We start from the raw sequence: 25,403 nt of genomic DNA on the forward strand, positions 1-25,403 counted from the left end.
CCAGGGTGGAAAGGAACCTGCGGCACTCGGCCCAGGCAGTGCCCAGGGGACAAGGGGCAGCAACGGCCAACGAAGCGCAGCACTGCCTCCTCGCCTCAGGCAGCTCACCGAGCCGGGGTAAATCTCTCCCAGGTCACAGCGCTTCCCTGAGTTCTGGGCCCTTCCCCCTGCCCCTCCAGGCACGAGGGACCCAGGAAACCACCTCACGCCCCGTCTCCTGTGGCCTGCCACCTCCCTTTTGCCCCATCTCAGCCTTAGATCGGCTTTCTTATAAACCTCGCAGGCAGGGAGACGCAGGAGGCCAAAGGTCACGGCACTGAGCAGTCACGTGCCCCGAAGCAGATGCCGACGCAGGCGTCCCTCCCGCAGCGGCTCTGTGCGCGCCCGCCAACCTTCTTCCGCTCCAGCCTTGACCCCACGTCATCCCCAGTGCCAGACTCAAGGAGGGGAGGACGGCCTTCTGCCAGCAGGTTCCAGCCCCCGGAGGCCAAGCATCTCTGCAGGAACGTCCTGGCCAGAGAGAGCAGCCGTGAGCCACCTGCCACGCCCATGCCAGCATCCCTGCCCCTCAGCCACAAGCAGTGCCGTCTCTCCACCAGCTGTCTGTTTACCCAACGCTCAAGATTTGCTTCTTCAAACCCAACCACTAGTACAAAATATCAACTCCCAAGTAACCTGAAGCTGAAGGTCACATGATACGCCTTCAACAGGGAGCTACAGGGAGCTCTCCTGTTTCATCCTGATCAGGAAAACTTCACAAGGATGTTTCATTTATCAAAACAACCCCTGCGAACTCTTTTGGAATAATATAATTCATTTTCCTTGCTTGAGTAGCATTTCAAGTAGAAGTACTTTTATTTCAAGGCACCGTATCAATCTCTCCTATGGGTGTCTCTCTAAGAACACCCTGCCTCCATGTGTAAAAATCCTAAAAAAAAGAAAAAAAAACACACAGTGATGACAGCCATTCACAAACTTTCACTCACGTGACTGTGTTCACTGGGACACAGGTTCCAGGAGGCTGGATGCCACAGTTATAATTGACATTAACATTTAGACTCTGTTATAATTGGAACAGAGCCCCCCACTGAGGCCCCCCAAAGGACAGAGAGTTGAACAGAACACTTAGAAAGAGCTGGTGAGGTGGGGGACCCTCAAGACCAGAAATCCATGTCAACGTGGCAGCGTTGGCGTCCCTCCCCACTGTCCTCACTTCTCTTCCTCCCCCTCGCTCAGGTTGGCATTCCCCTGGAGTGTCGATGTCAGCTTGCTCTGCAAGAGGGCTGCCAGCTTTTTGGATGTCTTTTTGAGGAGCGCGCTGCCCGGGTGGGCACTGTTCACGTGCAGGTACAGGTCCTCCTGGGTGGGGCCAGTGTAGCCGCAGTCCTCGCAGACGTACAGCTTGTCCCGGCGCTGCTTGTAGGCGTACTGCTGCTGCACCCCGTGGATCTTCTTCAGGTGGGACTCCAGGGAGCAGCGCTGGGTGAAGGCTTTGTGGCAGACATCACATTTGTAGGGGCGAATGCCTGCAAGGGGGAGGGGCAGGCATAGCACCGGTTGGTCCCAGCCAAGCCACAGATTCCAGCCTATGAAGCCATTAAAAATCACCATGCACAACCCAACAGCAAAAAACCAAACAACCCGATTCAAAAATGGGCTGAGGATCTGAATAGTCATTGGTCCAAAGAAGACTGACAGAGGGCCAACAGACACATGAAAAGATGCTCACTGTCACCAATCATCAGAAAAATGCAAATCAGAACCACATAGATATGAGACATCACCTCACGCCTGTCAGAATGGCTATCATTACAAAGATGAGATAATAAAGGCTGGTGAGGACGTGGAGAAAAGGGGACCCTGTGCACTGCTGGTGGGAATGTAAACTGGTGCAGCCAATATGGAAACCAGTATGGAGGGTCCTCGAAAACTTAAAGGCAGAATTTACATATGATCCAGCAGTCTCACTCTGGGTCTTTATCCAAAGGAAATGAAAACAGGATCTCAAAGAGATATCTCCACACGCATGTTCACTGTAGCATTATTCACAGTAGCCAAGACATTATTCACACAAGCCAAGCTAAGTGTCTCTCAACAAATGGACGGATAAAAAAGATGTGGTACATAATGGATGGACCTGGAGATTATCATACTAAGTGAAGTAAGTCAAAGACAAATATCATATATCACTTATACGTGGAATCTAAAAATATGATACAAATGAACTTATTTACAAAACAGAGACTCCCAGATAGAAAACAGACTTACGAATACCAAATGGAGACAGGGCGGGGGCACGGGGGATAAATTCGAAGTTTGGGATTAGCAGATACAAACTACTATATACAAAATAAACAACAAGGTCCAACAGGGAACTACATTCAATATCTTATAATAATCTACAATGAAAAAGAATATGAAAAATATATAGAACTAAATCCCTATGCTGTATACCAGAAACTAACACAACATTGTAAATGAACTACACTTGAATTTTTTTTTAATGTGGACTATATATATATACACACACACACTGGATTATTCAGCCACGAGAAAGAAAATCCTACCACTTGCAACAACATGGATGGACCTTAAGGACATTTTGCTCAGTGAGATAAGCCAGAGGGAGAAAGACAAAACCTGTCTGCTATCACTTACATGCAGAAAAGTCAAAGCCCCAGAAACAACAGGAAAATAGTTGGCAGGGGCTGAGGGGTGGGGGAAACAGGGAGACAAAAAAGATCACCACGACCGAGGATTCAGCGTGAGGAAAATGATTAAGGCAGGAGACAAAACTGTCCACAAAGGTTCCCAACATCCACATGAGCAAACATAATAAAAGTGGATGCAAACACAGCAAAACACCGCCACCCGGCTTCGGGGGGAGGAGTTTGTCTTCCCATGTGCACGCCCTACTGTTTTGGTCTTCCAGTGGGCTGAATAAACCTTGTTTTTTATTTTAGTTTGGGTTTTCCTGGAAAAGGAGTTATTTGGGAGGTGACCCCAGGAAGGGTGATGCAGGAAAAGTGGGAGGTGACTCCTCACCTGCAGGGGAGGGGAGAAGTAAGAAGGAAGGGGGGTTGGGGGGTGGAGTCATCCAGCCAGTTGCCAGTTGCTGGGAGACCAGAGTACAGTGGGCCAGGCAAGGTGGGAGACTAGAACACACACCTCCGAGTCACCCTGCCCCTCGGGAGCGGGGGTCTTTGTCCACGTGCTCCTTGTGCTCCCGCAGCGCTGTGGAGGGCGGCCCCAGGAGGCACTGGCTCCCTCCCCAGCACTTCCGGTCTGCCCATAGGTAGGGTGGGCTCCAATGAGACCACCCCCAGGCAGGGCTGCAGGTGTGGGCAGCTGCAACATCAACAGTCGTGCCCAGAAATGGCAGGGGCAGGACACTGATGGTGTCAGCTACAGTTAGGAAAGCATTTCCAACCTAGCTCTTGTGCTGGCTTTAGCATCAGGCTAATACGAGTGGGGACTGCCTTCCAGATGGACAAGTCACACGTACCATATAGAGCAGGGCTGAGCTCAGCCCTGCTCTTAGCCTCACTACATCACAGTCATTCCTGCGCCCACCACAGGAACCCTGACTGTGTGAGATGAGGATGGCAGGTAAGGAAATGGAAGTAGGTCTATCTCAGGCTATAAAGGGGGCGGGGGGATACTGGCTGTCAAGGAAGCACAGTGTCCCATGGCATGGAAACCCGGGAGAGGGTGAATACTGTGCTCCGGGTGCGAGAGGAGAGATGGGGCAGCCACCAGTCAGACCATCTCAGAGCCCAGAGGCCAGGAAGGCCATCACCCTCCCCAAAGCCTCAGGCACAGAATTTAAGAGTATGCCCCAAATGCATCAATCAAGACAAAATATTTTAAAAATCAAAATACATACCCAAAAAAAGCCCATGATGAACAAATTATCAAAATTTTAAATACGGACAGGACCCACCAGGGCTGCGTGGAGTCATACTGGAGCTTAAGGTGAAAGGAAAAATGCATGTCCCCATACAGATGTATGTATGTATGTATGCATGCATGTATGTATTTAAGTCAGCTCTCTCTATCCCAAAGCAGCCAATAATGAACAAGATCTTTTCCCTTAAAAAAAAAATTTCTTTTAATCATTCTTTGTTTTTCCTTCCAGTTTTTTTTTAAATTGAGATATAACTGACATATAGCACTGTATACTTTTTTTTGTAGAGGGGAAGTTTTACATTTTTATTAATTTTTTTAAACGGAGGTACTGGGGATTTGAACCCAGGACCTTGTGCTTGCTAGGAATGCCCTCTACCACTGAGCTGTACCCTCCCCACTTTATTTATTTTTTTAATGGCTATTTTTTTCCCACCAGAATGTTTGCATTGCTGAAAAAATAGTGAAAAATTGAAAAGTAGGTATATTAAACTTCACATTCTAAAATGCTTAAATACTTTATTTATATAATAATGGAATTTATTATGCTTTTACTATCCTGGCTTTAATGGAAGCAAACTATCAAAAGATATTTTCAAACTCCACTTTTTTGGCTTAACGATATTCCTGGAGATTTTGCCATGTTTGTGCCTATAACTTGATTTCATTCTTTTTATCAGCACCATTGCATCTTGCTGTACAGCTGCACCCAAATCGCATCTTTTAAAAACTAGAGACTGAGGAAGCACTGCTCCAGCCACACGCTCCCATCAAAGGCTGCCTGTACAACCTGGCAGTAATGGGTGGTCCACCAGCCATCACATCACCTAGGAGCTTCTCAGAAATGCAGGGTCTCGGGCCCCACCTCAGACTTCCAGATTCAAGCGAAGCACTGGGTCTCAAATTTGAGCCGGAAACAAAATCCCCTAGAGGGCTTGTTAAAACTCAGATCCTGGGTCCCACCCCTGGCACTCTGCTTCTGGGGTGGGGCTGAGAATCTGCATTTCTAACACGGTCCCAGGTGATGTGGAGGCTGCTGATGCCTGGAGTCACAGGTCTGAAGCAATGCCAGGTGGAGCCTTAGGACAGCACCTGGGGTTCCAAGGCAGCCAAGCCTCACCATGTCTCCTCTTCAAGTTAAAGTCCCCGGTTCCTTAACAGGGACCTACTGTATAGCACAGGGAACTACATCCAATTTCTTGTGATAAGCTATAACGGAAAAGAATCTGAAAACATATGTAAATATATATGTATGTATATGTATAACGGAATCGCTTTGCTGTACACCTGAAACTAACATTGTAAATCAACTACACTTCAATAAAAAGTAAAATCAAATAAATAAATATAGACACTAAGGAGCCAAAAAAAAAAAAAGTCCCCAGTTCCTTACTGGTGGAGTTTGACGAGGGAAGGAGGCCGCCCCACAAGGTGGCACTCCACTCCCTGGGGGGAGGGAGTGCTATTCCCTTCCCCCCTTGCCCCTCCCCCCCACTCCAAACTTCTCCCAATCTGCATTTATCCCAATCCAGTCAATCTTTCCCTTTAGGCTCCAAACAGACACCATTGTTCCTTCTTCAATCAAGATAGGATTTGTTTGCCTTCTCCTCCTTCTCAATGTGGCCCAGATGGAACATAAGACCAGAGGGCGTGGGGTGGGGCAGGGAGCGGGCAGAGACGCAGCTCTGGCCACCGCCCCCTCCCCACTTCCCTGACCTCCGATCTGGATTCCTCAGCCTCCCTCTCTGGAACTCTGAAGCTCCCACAAGAATGGCAGGCACCTTGAACTGACTCCTTTATTCCAGTCAGAGCAGAAAAGGTATAACCAACACGAGGTGTACCGCTCCCCACCACCTCCCCACAGAGACTAAGTGGGGGGCCCCACAGATGCGTACCCTTTTCAACTGGTTATAGCAGCTTGTGCTTTCTGCTCTATAGCTTTTACACTGACTGAAGTCTTTTACAGAATAAATCATCACTTTATAAACAAGAAAAATAAAATGCTTTCAATAAATGCTGTGTTTGTCCGATGAGCCTGGCACCCCCGTCATGCTAGCGAGCCACACCCAGACCACCCCCAACACCTAGAGAAATGAGATTCCCCGCATCCCACCCCCCAGCCCCCACCCCCGGGGGGCCGCTGGTGCTGGGGGCCTGCCAGCAGCGAAGGTGGAGACACTCCGCGCTGAGTCTGGCACACGCCAGTGCTGGTGGCTATATTTTACTCTAAACGACGGCTCTCCCCCAACCAAAAGCCAGTCATCTCCTTCCACGGATGGCCAGCTGGTTCAACCTGAAACACTTAAAGAAATCCAAAAGAATGTTCTCTAAAAACAGGCCCATGACGTTTTTCTCACGGGCTGGGGACTGAATATACATTCGTTTCTTTCTTTTTATTTTTTATTTTTTTAGAGGGAGGAAGTAATTAGATTTGTTTATTTGTTTGTTTATTTTTATTTATTTTAAATGGAGGTACGGGGGATTGAACCCAGGACCTCGTGCATGCTAAGCATGTGCTCTACCACTGAGCCATACCCTCCCCGCTACATTTATTCTTGAAAGCTCATGGCTCCCCTCCCTCTATTTTGACCTGAGACCAGTCAGTGGCTGTAATGTTTCACGTTGGCCTCAGTGATCTGTCAACCCCACTTAAATACAGCAATTTTCCCTATTAAGTGTGTAGTGGATGTTGGTGGTCCCCAGTCCAGACTCCCCTTTCTGGGCCAGTGCCTCACTCCTCAGCTGCCATCTGTGTTGGCAGCTGACAACTCCCTGCTGTCCCTTTCTCCAAGGGATGGACACTAAGTAACTGGCCTCTCTGCCCAGGAAAAAGGCGGCTCCTAGCCAATGTCTGACTTGACGAGTGCAGAGAGGTCCCCAGCTCGCCCAAAGACAGGACCATCCACACTCCAGAGCCCCTGGTGGCATCAGGCTGGGGCCAGACTCCAGCTGAGGCCACCTCCCTGCTCAGTTCTTCCCCTCCCCTGCCCGGCTCCCCTCCCTCACAGGCTTCTCCTGAGAGACCTCCCTCAAGAAACTGGTTTATGAGTCGCCATCTCAGAATCTGCTTCTAGGGAACCCGACCTAAGACAATTTGAATTGAAAATAGCCATTCGTTGCCGATACATCTTAACCGACTTTTTTCTGTACCAGTTTCTCTCTTCTAGTCTGGAATCAGATGTCATCTGACTATCCCCCCTCCCCCATCTCAAACACACACACCTCTGATTCACTCTTTCCTTGGTGAAGTCACATCCAAAAAAGAAGTCTTTATCTTTTCTTTCATCTGCTTGGATATTAAGGTAAGACATTTTCGGTCTCTGGTTTCTCTGGATCTTTTCCAAGATGTTTCCTTGTATTTTGAGTCTTTCCTCAGATGCCCTGTGCTCTCAGTAATTGCAGAGGACAGGAGAGAACGTAGGGGAGGGAGGGTTAATCCTGATTTCCCCCGTCCCACTGTCTTGGCCCACCTTGTCAATATTGTCATCACAATTCTCAGAAGAAGGGCCCTGGGATCCCAGATCAGTTTAAATTAGTCATGGCCTAACCGGACTGGAAGCAACCATAACCTTCACTCAACTATCTACAGTATTTGTGAGAACAATGTCCACATCTTTGCTTCTGGTCCAAATACAACACTTAACTGTAATTGTCAAAAATCCCATATTCTTGTCTCAACCAAAGGCAAAACCAAACTCACAGAGTTCTGGCAAGATCTTTTGGAGCCAGTGAGGTGGTTCACATGAACTACAAAAAGGTCTGAGAACCCCAAATTTTCATTTTTTTTTTTTTACTGGTTCTCCCTTCTGTACAGAGCTCAGAGCTGGTAGGGTAGGCCTCTCGCACCCGAAGGCCAGGCAGGTTCCTCCACAGACCGCACAGCATCCCAAGAGCTGGTGCCCCTTTTTCCATTTGCCACAAACTCATTTGTCAGCAAGCCCCTGGCTCCTCATTCTGATCCAGTATTACCTCCATCAGGAAACAAGCCAGAGCAGGGAAAATAGGTTCAAGACATTTCCATAATTCTATTTGTTGGTCACTTTGAGAGTCAATTATAATTTAAAAATTGTAAATAGGGGTAGAGTGCATGCTTAGCATGCATAAGGTCTGAGTTCAATCCCCAGTACCTCCTCTAAAAATAAATAAACCTAACTACCTCCCTCCCCACCTCCAAAAAAATAAAGAATAGAAAAAAAATTGTTTAATAATTATCTGTAGAGTCAGTAATCTTAGTACTGTCCAACAGCAATTAAAATGCAAGCCACTTTGTAATTTTAAAATGTCCAGTAGCCTCACTAAAATAAATAAAAATAAGCAGGTGAAATTAATTTTAAAAGTATATTTTGTTTACCCCAATACATTCAAAAGATTACCATTCCAATAAGGAATCAACATTTAAAATGGAGATATTTAACATTCTTATTTTGTATCCTCTCCCTAATAAATTTCTTACACCCAAATACTTGCATCAGGCTCTGCTTTTGGGGCAACCCAAACTAAAACCTTCTCATCTGCAATGCTCTTACTCCTGTCCAGATGTGAAAATCTTGCTTATCCTTCAAGGCTTGGCCAAAAGGACACCTCCTCTGAGAAGCCTCCCTGGCGCCTCCTCAGAAAAAATGCACCTTCCAGGCCTCCCCACTAGCATCGCCCCCTTTCCTTCTGTCTGGCATGCCTGCTGGTTTTCCTGGGTCACAGTCAGGTGTTTGGGTTCTTTCTCCCTGCCTTGGTTGAGCTCTGCAAGCACGGCCCGTCTTCAGGCCTGTCACACAGCAGGTTCTCAGGAAAACTCTGCCAACTGTTTCAACATTTACCACCACAAATAGTTAATGTTTACCAAGCGCTTACAATGTGTGAAGCACTTTATAAGCCATTACTGCCCTGAAACCTCACAACCATCACTCAGGTGATAGGTAATAACACCATGCCCATTTTACAGATGGACAAACTAAAGCAAAAAGATAAATAATTTAGACAAGAGCACACTCAGCTAGCTCAGATCTGGAGGTCTTATCTACTAAACTTGCAAACTCTTCCCTGAGAGCAGTCAGTGACTAATACTTCCACTAATGGAGAATTAACTCAATCACAAATGAGGCAGCTCCAGCAGCGCAGTGTTTGCTCCAACTGAAGGTACCAACAGCCAGCAATGCTCCCCAAGCCCCCTTCACTGTGTCTTCAAGGCCAGGATGAGAGAGTGACCACAGAGCCCACCAGGCAAGGAGTTTCAGAAGCAAAGGGCCATGCCCTCAAGGCTGTCCTCAGACAGAGATGAAGAGCTGAGGAACGCTCCAGGACAATCCACGACAAATGACTGAGTGAGTGGTCCCCAGCTTCCTCCAGCCCTTGGGTCAGTTGTCTACAAGCCCAGCTTTGCAGCCATTTGTTGGGTCCAACCATAGCCTTGGGTCCCCCCATCCTACCACCACCCACAGGACCCTTCGCCATCTGTAGGACCCTCCACCACTCGCCACTCCCTAAGCATTCTACTGGGTTGCATTTCTGTCACGTCCAAAACCAGGAAACAGTCATTAGTGCTGTTAGAAGTCACATTAGTGGAGCCTCTCAGAGGGAAGGAAATGGTGACCGGAGAGGGCAGAAGGGAGGGGGCAGTGACTTATGAGGAAAAGAAATATTCCAGCTCCTTATATGGGTGGGTTCACTTTGTAAAAATTCCCACATTCTCAAACTATGCACTTATGATTTGTGTGCTTTGCTGGATGTTTGTTACATTTAAATGAAAATTTCCCTTTAGAAAAGTTTTTTTTAAAGGAAAAAAGAAAAACTTTTTAGTACACCAGTCCATGCTCTAAGGTGGAGGACACCCTTCTCAGGCCAGGAAGGCAGCCTATGGCCGGTATTCTAAGAACAAAAAAGTGTGATAAGAGCTATAAAAGAAATCTGAATACAGAGGATCTGAGAAGGGCCCTAGATGGGGGCGAGGGAACTCAGAGCCCCACTGGGAGAGAGGCGTGGACATTTTCCCATCCCCACCTAAATGGCAGAGGAACCACTAAACCCTGAGAGGGCTTGAGGGCTCAGTGAAACTATAAATAATAAATTCTATGAGGCTATAGGGACAGTGAGTGGTGACCATGATGAGACTGAATGGTTAGGACTGGATGGTTTAAATGAGATGAAATGGAATTGGATGGATAAGTTAGGATGGGACAGGATGGGATGGGAGGGGGTAGGATGGGGGATGGAATGGGATGGGGTGGGAGAGGTTAGGATAGGGTTTGAAAATGGGACCCAGACTGTGAGGGGCTTTACGCAAAACCCAACAAGATGGGAGTTTGGATTTCATCCTGCCACAGCTTTTTAGCGGGGAAGTGGCATCTTACAATTCTCCTCAAGGGATCACTCTGGCAAAGGTGTGGACAGTGGACCTCAAGGAGAAGCCTGAGGGCCCAGATGTTTCCTACATAAAACTAAGGAGGCTACTAACAATCAGAAGGGCCGGCAGAGAGCCAACGGGCTCCCCCAGGCCTGCCTGTGGGATGGAGCTGGTGAGGACCCAGACCTGCACTTCACAAGGAGACACTGAGGAGGTTTCAGGGGAGGAAGGTACTTGCCCACCAGCCCCTAGGAGGCTCGGGCAGCTCTAAGCCAGCTGGGTTATTTCCTCCTTCTCTGTCTGAGCTCTCGGGAGGAAAACGATGCTATTTTGAGATAGGCTCACTTCCCAAGAGAGGAGCGTAAAATACCACCAATGGGACCACAGGAGCCACACGCTAGCCGTCAGCCCGGCCCCAGGGCTGCCCCAGGAACCCCGCTCCCCGTGGCGGCGTCACAGCTCCCTGGCCACTTGCGGCCGGTCATGTCTCCCCCGCCAGAACTGGCGCCACTATCCCCCTCTCACAGGGCAAGACCAGGCCTCCAGAAGGGTTTGCCTGGCCCCAGGGGACACTGCTGGCCGGTGGTAAAGCCAGGAGGCCGGGCCCCAAATGCTGCGCCCTGCGATCTTTCCAGAAACACAGCACAGCTCCAGGCTCCCAACTTGGTTCTCTGGGGGCAAAGAACAGGGGTGCTTGGCCCCGCCCCTCCCTCACCTGTGTGTGTGCGGACGTGCCTCTTGAGGTCGAAGGTGTCGTTGAAGCCCTTGCCGCAGAAGGTGCACAGGTGCCTCTTCACCTGGTTGTGGCACTTGAGGTGCCGGTTGAGCATTCGCTGCAGGCGGAAGGCCTTGCCGCACAGGTCACAGCTGTGAAGCGCCGCGTCCCCGCACGTGCCTGTGGTGAACTGGACAGAGAGAGCCGTGAGGACAGCCCGCCTCCCTGGGCTCCAGGCTTGGCCTGGCTGGGCTTCTGCCTTCCTCAAACTTCCAAGCAGAATTTGGCTGTGGAGAAGCTGGAATCAGGGCAACCCCTCCCCACCTCCATTCTCCCCTTTGTTCTTGGAACAAACCTCTGACTTCTAGCTGGGGACACCCACCCAGCTAAACCCCGGCTTTCCCCAGCCTCACAGCAGGTCCCCGTGGTGAGACCACCTGGCTGATGAAATGTACTCTGAGGGGAAGGAGGGTGCCCCCTCCCTCCCTGACTCCTTCCTGCTAGCTGGAGCTCCAACAGCCACCTTGGACCTTAAGGCGGAAGCCAGTGCTGAGGATGGAGGAACAGAAGGAAAGGAGAAGTCTAGGTCCCGATAACATCCTGGAGTCTCCAAAGACAGCCACAATCAATTCCTTCCCCCGGTGCCTGCATCCTTTAGAGATGGAGACTGTTTCCTCTCCTGTCCCATCTGGGCAGGCTTGTGTCAGTTCCAGGTCTTGAGAGAACTTCCAGCTTCTACATCCTCCCTCCTGGAAGCCAGCTGCCGCGAAGGAGCCCAAGACCCCCGTGCTGTGAGGAAGCCCACGCAGCCGCGTGGAGGAGAACTGAGGTGCCACGTATGAGGGGACTCACTGGCTTTCTGGCCCACCCAGGGCAGCCACCAGAGCGAACAGCCTCGGCCCAGAGTACAACCCTCTCGACCAACCCCAGCTCCCGACCCACAATCATGAACAAATTGAACAGTCATCTTGAGAAGTGACTGTGTCAGGATCCCACAGCCTCATTATCAGAAAAACCGTCACCAAATCTCAGTTCTGGACTGCCTGGTCCATTCTCTCAACCGGGTTTGCTGCCTCAAAGGAAGAAAACAGAATCTCCAACTGTGTGATGAAAAACACCAGATCGGATGTATTCATCAAAGGTTTCCTAGTTACCTGGTCCTAGTTATCAGATCCTTTGGAAGATGGATCCAATTGTTCTGCCAAAATTCTATTCACAAAAGGACCTAGAAAATTTACTTTCAGACAAGCATCTTCTTAGCAAGAAGAGCTGGCTCTTTCCTGACTTACCTCCTTTCTAGTCTCAGACACCCTCCTCCTTCGACCCACCTTGAGTACCGCCTTCCACTGAGACCCAGCTCAACTGTCCCCTCCCTGATGCAGCTTCTCCAGCCGCTGCAGCCCCTGCCCAAACTAATCCCCATACCCCTGAGACCAGTGCCCCTCAGATCCCACCGTGCGCACGAATCCTCTGGGGTTCTTGTTAAAACGGGGGTTCTCATTCAGGATGTCTGGTGGGGTCTGGAGGCAGCATTTGTAACCAGCTCCCAGGAGAGGCCACCGTTCAGTCCATGGACCGCACTTGAGATATGAGGCACTGGCCTTCCCACAGTTCAGTACTTTATTCCAAGTCATTCTAGACGCTTCCATTACACACAAACATTTCCTCAGGTTTCATTCTGGAAACATTCCTCTGGCTTTCTCAGAGCAAAAACGGAAGTTCTCCAAAATGCTTCAGCAAAGGCAGTGTTCCCATTTCTCCAGATATACATCCCCGTTTCACAGCACGGAAAACTGAGTCACCACAAAAGTGCTCCTTTAGGGAATTCCCATAAGGTGCATCCTTCCATCCCATGAAGTATGACTTGCTACCTAAATATGCATCTTGGACAAATCCAGCCCCCAGCCATGAATGAATTATATTCAGAGCCTCTGAAGAGAGGCTTTTTGAAAGAAGATAAAGGGTTAATTAAATGACAAAGGATCATGGACGGTGAAGGCTCCTCTGTCAGACTAGTTCACTCCTCAGAAAGAAAGGAATAATTCCTTCCTCAGAAAGGAGATACTCCTCAGAATTCCTGAGACAGTTTCTAACTCCTCAGAAAAGTATTTGGAGGAAAAATCCCTCAACATGAAGTTTATCCCATAGAGTGTATTTCACTTGTGCCTTGAACTTTGTTCTGTAATAGCAAAAGGCTGAAACTACCTGTATGCCAATCAGTAGGGACTTGTTAAAAAAAAAAATTTTACAAGATGGTAAATGAAAGCAACCAGAACGAGGACAGAGGACCAACTAACTGCCAGCCACGTGAGTGAGCCCCCTTGGGTGTCTAATCCCAGCTGTCATCTGACTGCACCCTCAAAAGAAACCCCAGGCAAGACCCACCTAGTTGAACCCAATCATTCCACAGAACTGGAAGATATCATAATAAATTACTGTCAGATGCTAAATTGGGGTTATTTGTGACAGCAATAGATAACTAGAATGGTGATCGATGTATCATCAGCACCAGGTCGGCCACATTTCTGAGTTGTCTCTCCCAGGATGGGCTCTGTTGTCCAGAAGGCACCTGTGATTCTTGAAATGATGCCCTGTGGGCTGGAGGACCAGCCATCCCTCCTCGGCCCAGCTGTCTGCTCACTGGGGCCATCTTTGTTACGTTTACTCGGGTGCACACCTACCACTCTACCCCCGAAAAGTTCAAAATAGGGCGAACCAACATACCTCGTCACTCTACTCTTCAAGGGGTAGACCAAAACTTGTTGCAGCTTAGTCGTCTCGGTTACAAAATGAGCAAATGGAGAGACAAGAAATGCTGGGGATCATATAAAAACCTACACCTGGCTGCTGCGCGATGTTACTTAGCATCCCTGGCCCACGCTTCCCCACGTGTGAAAATAATCAAATGGAATTAGATGAGTTCTTTCGCTAAATTCAAATCCTGCTCCTCCACGTACAGTCTGGGGCAAAGGCGAGTTACTGAACCTCAGCTTCCATTTCATCACATAAAATGTGGACAATAATGATGCTTGCCTCTTGGATTGTTAGGGAATTAACTCTTAAAGTTTGACAAGCTCCAAACTCCTGTGACCCCTAAATAAAAGGTAATTGGTCAAGGAGGGGAGGGCTGCACTCAGCGGTAGAGCACATGCCTAGCTTGCATGAGGCCCTGGGTTCAATCCCCAGTCCCTCCGTTAAAAATAAACAAATAGGGGGAGGGTGTAGCTCAAGTGATAGAGCACGTGCTTAGCATGCACAAGGTCCTGGGTTCAAGCCTCAGTACCTCCGTTAAAAATAAATAAATAAACCTAATTACCAAAAAAAGGTAATTGGTCAAAACCCCTTGTTCCTCCATTTGTCTTTTGAGTTTTTCTCTCACTGATGGAAGAAGGGAACTAACCTCCAATGTGGGTCACCAGCCCCCAGTCCTTCATCTGCAACTCTGAAATCCGAAAAGCGCTGAAAACCAACATTCTCTCTTATCTCCCTTGGCAACAAAACCGGAAGCTACCCATTTGGGGAAAATATTCACGTTTTGATATGGGAATTATTCATGTGTTCAATTACAGGTTCAATTACCGTTCCAGACACCATGTTACCTTCTGGAAAAGCGTAATAGTCTCTCTCTCAATCCAAAATTAACACTGTCCAAGAGGTTTATTACCGAAGTGGGGAAGCTACCACGGAGGGTGGGAGATGACATCAGTCTGGACATTAATTAATTAACTGGAGCCAAACTCCGGGCAAGAAAGATGAAGAGAGACTGAGTAAGTCCCCAGCCCGGCAGGTTGGCGCTTTCTTGTTGGCTGTCCTGTTTTCTACAGGATCTCGGCTTTCATTTTAAAAAACACACAAAGTTCTCCTCTAGTTCTTCTAAAACACAGGCCTCTGCAGCAGAAACAAACCCATCATTGTATCAGAGCTGCTGAAGACTTCAGGAGCGTCCGGGGAGGTAGGGACTTCAACTGGCCCTCTGACCAACTTCAAAGCTGACTAAGGTCACTCACCTGCCAACTTGGAAAGGAAAAAAAAAAATCCTTATACCTGAAATTAACATTGTAAACCAACTACACTTCAATTAAAAAAAAAAATCCTTTATTTTCTGTGGATGCTTCTACCAGAAGAGTCTTCAAATTAATGGTCCTATTATTAATGGAGGTGACTGTGAGTCCAGGCTACCTTCTGGCGGCCATTTGGACAAGATTTCCATTGACATATTTGCTTATGCTCGAGCACTCAAAACATGCTAAGCGTATTTCTCTGATTCTTTGGGATAAAAATTCCCCTCCTGCTCCCATGGACCATTTCCTTAAGCTTCACAACTCCACTACATGGCAGAATGCAGAACCTTCTCAAACGCAGAGAGGCTGGAGAGAATACATCCCTATAGTCCAGAAGAAACGGAGGCTTAAAGATCTATAACCAGCCTGTGGCCGCATGACTTGTAGGCACCCACACTGAGATTCTGATGGGGCCAGTTATCTGCAAAATGTGCGCCTACACTTCCCCGGGACAGGCCCACGGGTCTGGGCATGATGTGGGGGAGAGGGAGGGGATGAGCCCTACTGTTTGCCTCATATCGCGGTGAGAAATAGCTTCGGGTTCCTTCATGTCAGATTGTTAATGCGAATGGCTGAAGTGTCAAAGACGCCTTCCAACAACGCGAACAGAGTAAGGAGCCTTGGTTGGGCTTTGGCACTAACAACTGTGAGGAACTCAACAAAATCTCTCTGGCTTTATCTTTCTCCTGTTAAATATGAGGTGACTGGACCACAGAAACTTTAAGGGTCCCTGTAGTAGATCCCATGGGTGGACACGCTCAGCCTCTATTCCTGCTCCTCTGGTGGCCCTTGCTGTACGGCATAAGCTAGAAAGCTAGACACATGTTACAGAATCCCTTGCAGCTGTGGGTTTTAGATGTGACTTGGGCCCCAGCAGTTACATGCCACTGTCAGGAGATTTGAATTTGTGCCTGAGTTAATTGAGCAGAGGCAGCTCCATGGCAACTGTTTCACACTCTGCACTAGCAGAAGCATTGTGATGCACGAACAGCAGCCATTGAGGCAGCAGCTCCCTAGATGGCCCAGTTCTGCAGTGTTGGCTCTGGGAGTCATTCCTGGAAGCTTAGCCTGGTCTTTCTGTAGTCCATTTAGTACCCTATAATTAACCATTCTCTGCTTAAGCTAGAGGCAGTGGATTCTGTCTCTGCAATGAAATCCACGCTGTCCCTTCCAGCAACAAAAACCCATTTCACCTATATTCCAATTAAAAGCTGGTGGAGTTAACACTGATATTGTTCTCCTATTCCTCCTTTTTCTCCCTTTAAATTAATTTAAGCTTTTTCAGGCATTCATTCCAAGCATTTTCCCTTTTTTTCCTTGCTTCCTGTTTTTCCCTAAACGCTGTCACTTACGTCTAGGGACTGTTGACTCCTTTCTTGCCTGTGTTTCTCCTCTGTGTTGACTTAAGTCCTCCTATGAGTCAGGCATTACTGCACAGGGTGCTGGAAATACAAGCCCTGTAGGAATGTTCCCTGCCTTTGATGGGTCTCAAATCAAGGAGTCTGGTCAGCCAAGGAGATAGCCAGTGAGTTACAATATTGGTGGGGGAATTGAGGCATCCAGTTCTGTCTTGGGAGATAGAAGACAAAAGGCAAGGAGTTAAGGATGGGGCTTATGTTCCCTTCTGAATATCAAATGGATGGGGTTTTTAAAAATACTCACATCCAGGGCAAATCCCTTGTCCCTACCGTAGGCAACAAAATACTGGACGTTAACAAAATTTGCTGTTCATCGCTATCGGCTAACTCCCTACTGGGCAGTTTGTACGTGCACAAAATTGCTCAACAGTTTACACCCATTATATCATTTAATCTACCCAGTATTTCTGAGAAGCCAATTCTGTTATTTCTCCATCTTACAGATGAGTGAACTAAGGCTCAGAACAGATAATATATCCCCAACGGCAGCTGGTAAGATAGACCCAGAAGAGATTTTTCTTCTCAGAAACCTTCCAGAGCCCCTCCTCCGCTCCCACAGAAGTATCCACACATTGAGGCGTGGCCCCTTTACCACCTCAGCCTGTCCTGGCTACATTTCTAGCTCCCTCACCCCTCCCCTGGACTCCCCAGACCCCAGACATGCTACCCATCCTCCCTCTGGCCACCACAGCTGAGTCCTATCCTTACTCAAGCTTGGGGTTCAGCCCACACGGCCCTAGAACCTGCCTCTCCCCTTCTCCAACAGCCCTCAAATCCACACCAAGAAATCCTTCCTCTGCTCAGAATTTATCACATATTTGCTTGTGGTTCTGGCTTAGTGTTCACTTTCCTGTAATTGAGTTAATAATTAATACGGTATTTGTGTCTCCCCACCAACCCAAATAATTCTAGCTAGAGTTATTAGGTACCTACCATGTTTCACACTTAGCTCATTTATCCTCAGAACTCTGTGAGGTATCATCACTGTTCCCATTTCACAGACAAGGAAATCAAGACCGAGGGATTAGCAACTTGCCCAAGGTCAGACACAGCTAAGAAGTGATGAAGCCAGAGCTCAGAGGCTTAACAGCTACAGTCACATGATCCTGGGTAGTGGCATCTTTATCTTGGGGCTGGGCTGCCTCGTACACAGCAGGCACCTACATAGTGGGGGACGGGATACTGCCTCTTTTTGCAGGTCCCTGGCTCAAATCTGTCCTTCCTCTGGCCCTAAGAATCAACTGCCTAGTGAGTGTTTTCAAGTCATTAAAACAATGCCTCATGCCTGAGTGGCTTTCGCCCTCTTAGGGTTAGGGAACTAATTTCTTAGACAGTTCAGCGTGCTTTGCATAGAATTCTAAAGTTACACATCGTGCTAAGTCACAGGCAATTTGACCAGTCATTTGAACATGGCAGTACCACAGCTGAGAATTGTTGCAGGCTTGGAGCATCTTAACACCAACATGTGGCCTATTTGCAGGTGGAAGCAGAGGGAGAATGAGCCTGAATTTAGTTCTCAGTAAACAAACAAAAACTTCTCTGGAAACTTTGTTAACAGTTGAGCAAAGTCTGTACCTCACCCCCCACCCCTAGGGGCAGCACAAAGACAAGGATCATGGAAATAAGGCTGGTTTACTCACTCCCTTAATCCAAGGCTCCAATGCTGCTCTTTGCCTTGGGGCAGCAAAGAGATGTCCTAAAACGGTGGTTAGGGGACTGGACATTTTTCCTCTGCCACTTTCTCTTCAGGATAATCCGGGCAATTGGGGGACAGAAGGGTAAACTAGCTATACACGATCGCTAAACAAGGTAGCAACTGCCCTTCCAGCCTGGCGATAAATATGCAAGCGGGACAATTTGTAGAATTTCCCGGAGGGCAGAGCTACCAGCCTCAGGCGAACTGTCCCTCCCAGTTAACCCCATCTGGCCCAGAAAAGCCTCCTGCCGGCTGACTTTGAACCTCAGCAGCACACTGAACAATAGGCTGGATGCCCACACCCAGTTGGAGCATCCTTTAAAGAGGTCTTACCTAAGGATTCCTGCTCAAGCCTCTAGCCTCAATTCATAACCAAATGCACCCCAGCCCACCCCAGAGCCAGAAATATGCATAGGGGAGGGATGACCTCTCCCAGGAAAAGTAACGGAGGTTTTCTCAATCCACAGCAAATCCTAGGGTTTCTCCTTCCCACACACCCCCTGCCTGGGCAGCGGGGCTGCAGGATCACCCTAGAGCGCCCAAGAATTAACACCTACACCAAGGCCTGGAGCCCGCAAAGGCTCACACTAAGGCCCACCTGGCTAGAAACTGGGATCATGTGATTCCTAAAACGCCACTCCCTGGCTCCAGCTGGCTGTGAGTCAGTGGAATGGGACTGTTTAATCTTACAGGTAGCGGATACCTTTTGAGCAGGCAATCATAGAAGTTCCACCTAGGAAAGTACAGATGAGCGTCCCGATAAGATAAGACGTGGCCTACAATTCTAGGAGGCCAGGTAGGGGTGGGAGCTCGAGAGCGGTAACAGAGGAAAACAAACACTCCAAACCACGGGGGAGGGTCAATGGGGCAATTTGCAGTTGAATCCGTTTATCCGTCAATTCGAGAAGCTTTGACCAGCACAAGTTTAAAGTGCCCAGCACAGACCTCGTGTCTAACGGGCACTGTATAATTGGTTCTGGGAACAGTCTGTTATTGTGAGAGACCCACTGTGTGCCAAGCTGCCGCCACTGTCTCCAGAACGCAAAGAAGGGGGTGAAACTCAGAATTCACAAAGCGCTCAGAACGGCGCCCCAGAGTGGGGATCTCGGAGCCTGGGGTCCCTCCTTTCCCACCCCGGAGCTCCGATGGCCTGGTTGTTCCTCAGGCCTCGCTCACATAATGGGCTGCTGCGGGGAGGAAGCTGGCCTGCGCCTTTTAGGCAGTTCCAGAGGCCACGCGGGCAGACTCGGCCCGCTCCGGGAGCCGCTCTCCGGGGCGCGGCGCGCGGGCGGCCGTCTGCTCGGCAGGCGGGACGACGCACCAAGGCGCCCTGGCTGCCGCCCAGGGGCAGGTGCAGGAGCGGCGCCGCGGGCGCGCTGCGTGCACCGGTGCCGGGGTGCGCGGGCGGGCGCGGCTGGGAGGGGCGCCGGCCGCGGGAGCCCGACGCCAGGGCGTGGTGCAGGTGGCGGCGGGGGCAGAGTCGACACTGTACCTTGATTTTCGACCTGGCGACTGGGCGCTGCTTCTCCGCCAGGTGTCCACCGGGGCCCTCGCCGTCGCCGGACTCGGGGGTTTCGCGCTCGAGGGCGCGCGGTGACGAGCTGCTCTCGGCGCCTCCCGGCTCCCCCGCGCTGTTGCTGCCGCCGCCGCTGCTGCTGCCGCCGTCGCTGCGGCAGTCCTCGGGGGGGTCGTGGAGCAGACGGTCCAGGCCCACTGCGGAGGGAGGGCCGCGCCCCGACACACAGACACGCGGCGTCAGGCCCAGGCGCCCGCGGCAGTTTGACCTGCGGGCGGTGCCGTCGCCGCCCCGCCCCGCCCCGCCCCGGACCTGGGCACGTCGCCAAAGTGGGCAACGCGGCGGGGGTGCGTGACTAGCCCCCGACTCGGCCTCCCGAGCGAGCTTGGGGTTCTGGGGCCGCTCCTCCGTCCCAGTTCCCTCGCCCCCGAGGAACGGAGGGCCATGCGGCACTGGGGACCCCGCGTGCCGAATTTCCTCTCCCTGGGATGGGGGGGGCTGCCCTAGCCCGAGAAAGGTTGACGGATCCCTGTACAAGCCCATGAGGACGTGGGACTGGGGGTTGCCCCTACCCGCCTCCAACCCCCTTCCTGGGCCACCGCCGTCCGCGTTGCAGCCAACGGTCCCGCCGCCGGGCAATTAGAGGCGCCCACTAGGGAGAAGGGGGAGCAGGGCGTCCGGGGTTCCGAGCCTCTCTTGGTCCTCCCGCGCCTCAGTGACCTCCTCCTCCCCCTGAAAGAGGGGCATGGTGTGGGGGAGTCCAGCCCCGGCCGCGGAGCAGAGGGACGGAGTCACCCCTGCCCCCACCCCAGGAACCCGGCGCCCAGGCCCGTGCCCCGCGCAGCGCTCACCTGGGATGTAGGTGTCTGCCCTTTCCTCGTCCGGGAGCTCATCCCAGCTGCGGACCGAGACCCCCGGGCTCCTTCTCTTCACCAGGAAGACTTTGGGCATCGTGGGGCCCCCTCCCCGGACTGCGGCCCCCTCGTCCCGGCTTCTCCCCGCTAGGGGCGGCGGCGGTGGCTCGGTCCCCGGCTCCTGGCGGCCGGAGCCCACCTTCCCGCCGGGCCTGCCCTCTCCCTCCGCCCCCCGCCGCGGCGCGGCCCGGCCTCTCCCCCGCACGCCCGGCGACTCCCAGCCTCCAGGCTCCGCGACACCTATGCCTTAAATCGCGGGTGAGACCACGCCGAGGAAAAAGTTTCATAAGGTGGAATAGAAAAGGCACCAGGAAACTTGGGAGTGAGCATGCGCCCTGCAACATAACGGTGTCAACAAGCTCGCTACCTGTCCGACCGGTTCCGGCGGCCGGGGCTGCCTGTTCCAGCCCTTCCTTAGGCATGAATGTTTGCAAAAGAATTTAACGTCTGCTTCTCCCCCCTCCCCTTTTTAAAAAGGGAAGAACGTTTTTCACTCAACCCCCTGCCCCATTCCCCAGCACCGGCACCTCGGGGTGAACTCTTTGAGGTAAACCCCACGTCCGCTTCCCAGGGCATCCCTCCCTCCCGAGAGCTGGAGCCCCCGCCGAGTTGCCCACCCTCCACCCCCCGCCCCAAGTGGATTTGTCTCCAACAGGCAAACCAGAAAATGGCTCAGTTCCTCTGGACTCCGTGCATCATTCCCGGGGTTTGTTGAAATCTCGGTGGGCGGAAATGGGAGGCTGCAGGGAGACCTCCCCCAGGATTCTGATCTGGTCAAGAGGGAACTTGGGGGCTTTAGTTCCCCATCTACAGCAGTCCCCCAAATAAATACAGTAAAAATAAATTTTAAATTTCAGCATCTTTAGAGCACGTCATTTTGTGCCATACAACAGAAGTACATGTCCGCTTCCTTCCACCTCAAGCCCTTCCACCCCAGGAGCCCCCGCACCCCAAACAAACACAATGGAAACAAAAGCCAAGTGCAGGTTATGCAAACGTAGCTTCGAAAAAAAAAAATCCTATCCTCGCCCACTCCCATTATTGTCTCCCCTAACCGTTTGCTCGCCAAATTCTGAAGCTGGGAAATACTTTCCAGGAAGCCAGTAAAGTGAAGATGGGCTGCATCTCCGTCCTGCCCCTACTGGGGAGGTAGCTGCAGAGCTTTGTATTTCTTTTTGGTTTTGGTTTTTCCTATCTACCTTTACACGGGGGTGGGGGGAGCTGATAAGAGAAAGATGTCAAGTTCCTAAGGGCAGCTGTACCAGCCTTGGGGAGTTGGGGGGCCGCGCTGCGGGTTCTATCGCCACCGCTCGGGTGTGCCCAGGGGCGCACCGCCCTGCCTCCACCGCCGCGGCCGGCAGTCCCTTCCCGGGGGGATCACACCTGTGCCAGCTCAGGGGGCTGCGGGGGCGCGGCTGGCCAGGGGTGCCCTGGCGCCAGCAGTTCGCCCATCCACCAGACTCACCTGTCTGCAACCTGACCCGTTGCACGCCCAGCCCACAGGGCGGGAGAATCAACACAGCGGTTTTCCCCGTCCTCTTCCGCCCTGGAATGGCCTTTGGGGACACAGCAGCCTGGTAACGGATTTCTCGGCTTGGCTGGAATACTCTCCCGGCGCACAGAGAGGGGGCGCAGCTCTGCCCGGACTGCGGAGGGTACAGACGCGCCCCGCCTCGAGGTCTGCCCTCAGCGGGTCACCCTCTCTGGGCTCAACCCTGTCTGGACTCCAGATTTCTTCTCAAAACAACCGACTAAAAAGGAAAAAGACTGAGCCGGGGGAGGCGGGGAGGACGAGGAAGACATCTCTATGGCCGCACAAGAAAACCAGGCATCTTTCTAGCCTATGAGGCTGATGGCGCAGCTTCTGCGAGACTCTGCAAATGTATTTATATCTGCCAACAAACCGGAGATTTGCTAGAAAGAGGGAGGTTGTTTGAATGAAAGTAAAAATAGCGTAAAACTGTGAAATCACGGAAGTATCCCCCCAATCTCACAAAAGTCTTCAAAACTTCACTTCATTCGAAATTTCTTATTTTACAAAAAAGACCCCATTAACAGGGATTTTTTTTTTCTCCTTTTACTGGATTTCAAATCACTGAGTGCCTGAACCACTTTGTCCATTATTTGAAAATATTACAGAACGATAGGATCTGAGGCTAGAAGCTTCAAAATGCAATGCAACGTTCAGGGGATTGGGGGGAAAAATAACTGGTATAATTACACTTTTATTCAAAGGATTGTTGGATGCATGCCTGTTCTGATATTTGTGGATGTTTCCTTGGAAGAAAAGAATTCTAATGTGTTACCTTTGTGTGTGTGTGTGTGATCAGACTTGAAATGGGTTTATCCACAGTGTTATTAACATTTTCAAAGAACCGATTTTGCCCTTGATGACTTTTCTCTATTGTAAGTTCAGTTTTCTAAGTATCATGAGAGCTATTGATAGAGCATTGCCTAAAAGTAGGATGACATGAAAAAAAAAAAAAAAACAAGAAATGAACCCAATCCTTTAAAAATCTCAAAGCTTGGAGTTGGAAGAGACAGAAATCTATAGTCCACAGCTCAGCCGATATTGCACGGAGGAGGTGGCCCCACAGTGTCCTTGGTAGGTGTGGAGTCAGCCCTGGTTGAATACCTCCCATGCTGGACAGCACATTTTTCCAAAAAGTAGCTTATTCTCTGGTTAGACAACAAAGACGTTACAGAGCTTTTCTTTCTGCTTCAAGAAAATCTGTGTCCCTGTATTTGCATCTCTCCTCCCCATTCTGCCCTCAGGGGCTGCTTCACCCCTCCCCCAGTAGTTCTTCAACCTCTTGGAAGTACCATCAGTGTTCTCACTTAAGACTTCTTTTCTCCGGTAATGTATGGTCAGGTTGAAGTCGACAGGTACAAACCTGCTCAGTGGCATCCTTAGAGCATATAGTTATAAGGGGAGGTTAGGATGTTAGGGAAATATGCCTTTAAATTTTTTTTAACTTTATATTGACATATAACCTGGTGTTAGAAAAAAAATGCACACATCATAAGTGCACAGCTTGATATTCACAAACTGAATTCACTTTAGAACTAGCACCCCAGAACAAGACAAAGCTGCCTGCCCTCCCCATTCCATTCAACATTAGATCAGCTTGCTCACAGGTTTGATAAGGCAAAAAAGAAGAAATAAAGGTATAAATAACAAACCATCATTATTAGTAGTCAGTATGATTGCCTATGTGGAAAACTCAAAAGACTCCTCAGATAAATTATTAAAAGTAATAAGAGAGTTTAGCAAGGTTGTCGTATAGGAAAATCTGTGTGTGTTTGTGAGAGTGGGTATTTGTTGTATCAGCTGCATTTCCACATAGTAACAGTCAGAAAAATTAAAAGTCTAATGAAAAAAATTGCCTACAACAGCAACCAAAATATAAAGTCCCCTGAAATAATTTTTTAAATATTGTGCAAGTTCCCTGTGGATAAAATTTGAAAACTTTTTATTCGAAGGTGTTAAAGAAGATACTAATCAATGGAAAAATGTATCATACTAGTGGAGTGGATGACTCTGAGTCAAAAAGAAGTCAAAAATCCCCAAATTCATCTGTAGATTTAATACAATTCTTAAAAATACTTGAGAAAAAGTTTTTTTGTGTGGGGTCTGACTAAATTGTTCTAAAGTTTATATGAAAGAATAACCAACACACTCCTGAAGAAAAAAAAAAGTATGTAGACTCACACTATGAGACATCACTAGTAATTAAAATAGTGTGCGTTGGTGCACAGGTAGACACTGGTGCACAGGTAAGCCATCAGTGCAGAACAGAGAGCCCAGAAACAGACCCACACATATGTGAATGTTTGACTCATGAGAGAAGGCATTTCAGAACAGTGGGGAAAGATGTGTTTGTTATTCAATATGTGGAGGTGGAACAATTGGTTATTCTTTGGGGAAAAATAAATTGAATCATGCACACACAATTTCTGGAGGATTAAACATCAAAATGTGCATGTCTGCATAGATAGATAATAAATAATGTGGAATAATGTACTTATAATCACAGGATAGAGAAGGATTTTTTAAGAAACAAAACAAAAACCGTAAAAGAAATATTTGGTAAGTCTGCAGAAAAATTTTAAATGTATCAAAACACACAACAGAGAAAATGATAAGCTAAACAACAGTGAACATTTTGCAACACGTTTATCTTACAAATGGTTAGAATCCAGAACATACAGAGAACTCTTATGAATGAATAAGAAAGAGAAAAACTTAATAGAAAAATAGCAAGACACAAACAGGCATCTCCCAGAAGAGAAAACATGAATGGCCCATCAACATATAAAAAGATAATCAATCTCATTAGTAAATAGGAAAATGCAAATTAAAATGACAATGAAATACTATTTCACATTTACCAGACTGGCACAATGTAAAAGTTTGACAATACTCAGTATTGATGAGACTGTTCAAACATTGCTAATAGCTGTGTAAATTGATTCAAATATTTTGGAAGAGTTTGACTTTATCTAGTGGACATACACATATTAAATGACCCAGAAATTCCACTTTAAGTTTTGTATTCTATAAAAAGTGTTGCACTTTTGCACCAAGAGTCACAGACAAGAATATTCATGGTATTGTCATTTGTCACAAAGAAATAAAAATATCAACAAAACCTGAATGACCATCAGTGACTGACTGGATTAATATTCTGTGATAAATCTGTACAGTGAAAATGAATGGCCCACAGCCACACACATTAACAACAGTAAATCTCAAAAACATATTGCTGATTGAAAAAAGCAAGTTACAGAAGAATTGTACTATAAGATTAAAATGATTTTAAAAAACAGATCAAAGTAA

General features: G+C 49.0%; 1 protein-coding gene across 1 annotated transcript; it reads right to left on the reverse strand.

Annotated features, from left to right (window-relative positions):
• Positions 1-836: 836 nt before the first annotated feature.
• Positions 837-21,175, reverse strand: OVOL2 (ovo like zinc finger 2). Its single transcript, XM_031434291.2, has 4 exons — positions 20,501-21,175; positions 19,626-19,846; positions 10,959-11,148; positions 837-1,526 (listed from the first exon to the last, which is right to left on the reverse strand). The coding sequence occupies exons 1-4, from the start codon at positions 20,598-20,600 to the stop codon at positions 1,210-1,212; spliced, it is 828 nt and encodes a 275-aa protein (XP_031290151.1). The 5' UTR covers positions 20,601-21,175; the 3' UTR covers positions 837-1,209.
• Between the last annotated feature and the right edge of the window lie 4,228 nt (positions 21,176-25,403).

The sequence above is a fragment of the Camelus dromedarius genome, chromosome 18, assembly GCF_036321535.1.
Source record: "Camelus dromedarius isolate mCamDro1 chromosome 18, mCamDro1.pat, whole genome shotgun sequence".
Classification (NCBI taxonomy): domain Eukaryota; kingdom Metazoa; phylum Chordata; class Mammalia; order Artiodactyla; family Camelidae; genus Camelus; species Camelus dromedarius.

Bases quoted from the DNA above. Each gene is read 5' to 3' on its own strand.
- OVOL2 (XM_031434291.2), bottom strand. From the start codon at position 20,600: ATGCCCAAAGTCTTCCTGGTGAAGAGAAGGAGCCCGGGGGTCTCGGTC. The intron at 19,847-20,500 runs GTGAGCGCTGCG...CTCCCTCCGCAG, and splicing joins GGCAGACACCTACATCCCAG to TGGGCCTGGACCGTCTGCTC. The intron at 1,527-10,958 runs GTGAGGGAGGGG...TCCCCCTTGCAG, and splicing joins GCACGTCCGCACACACACAG to GCATTCGCCCCTACAAATGT.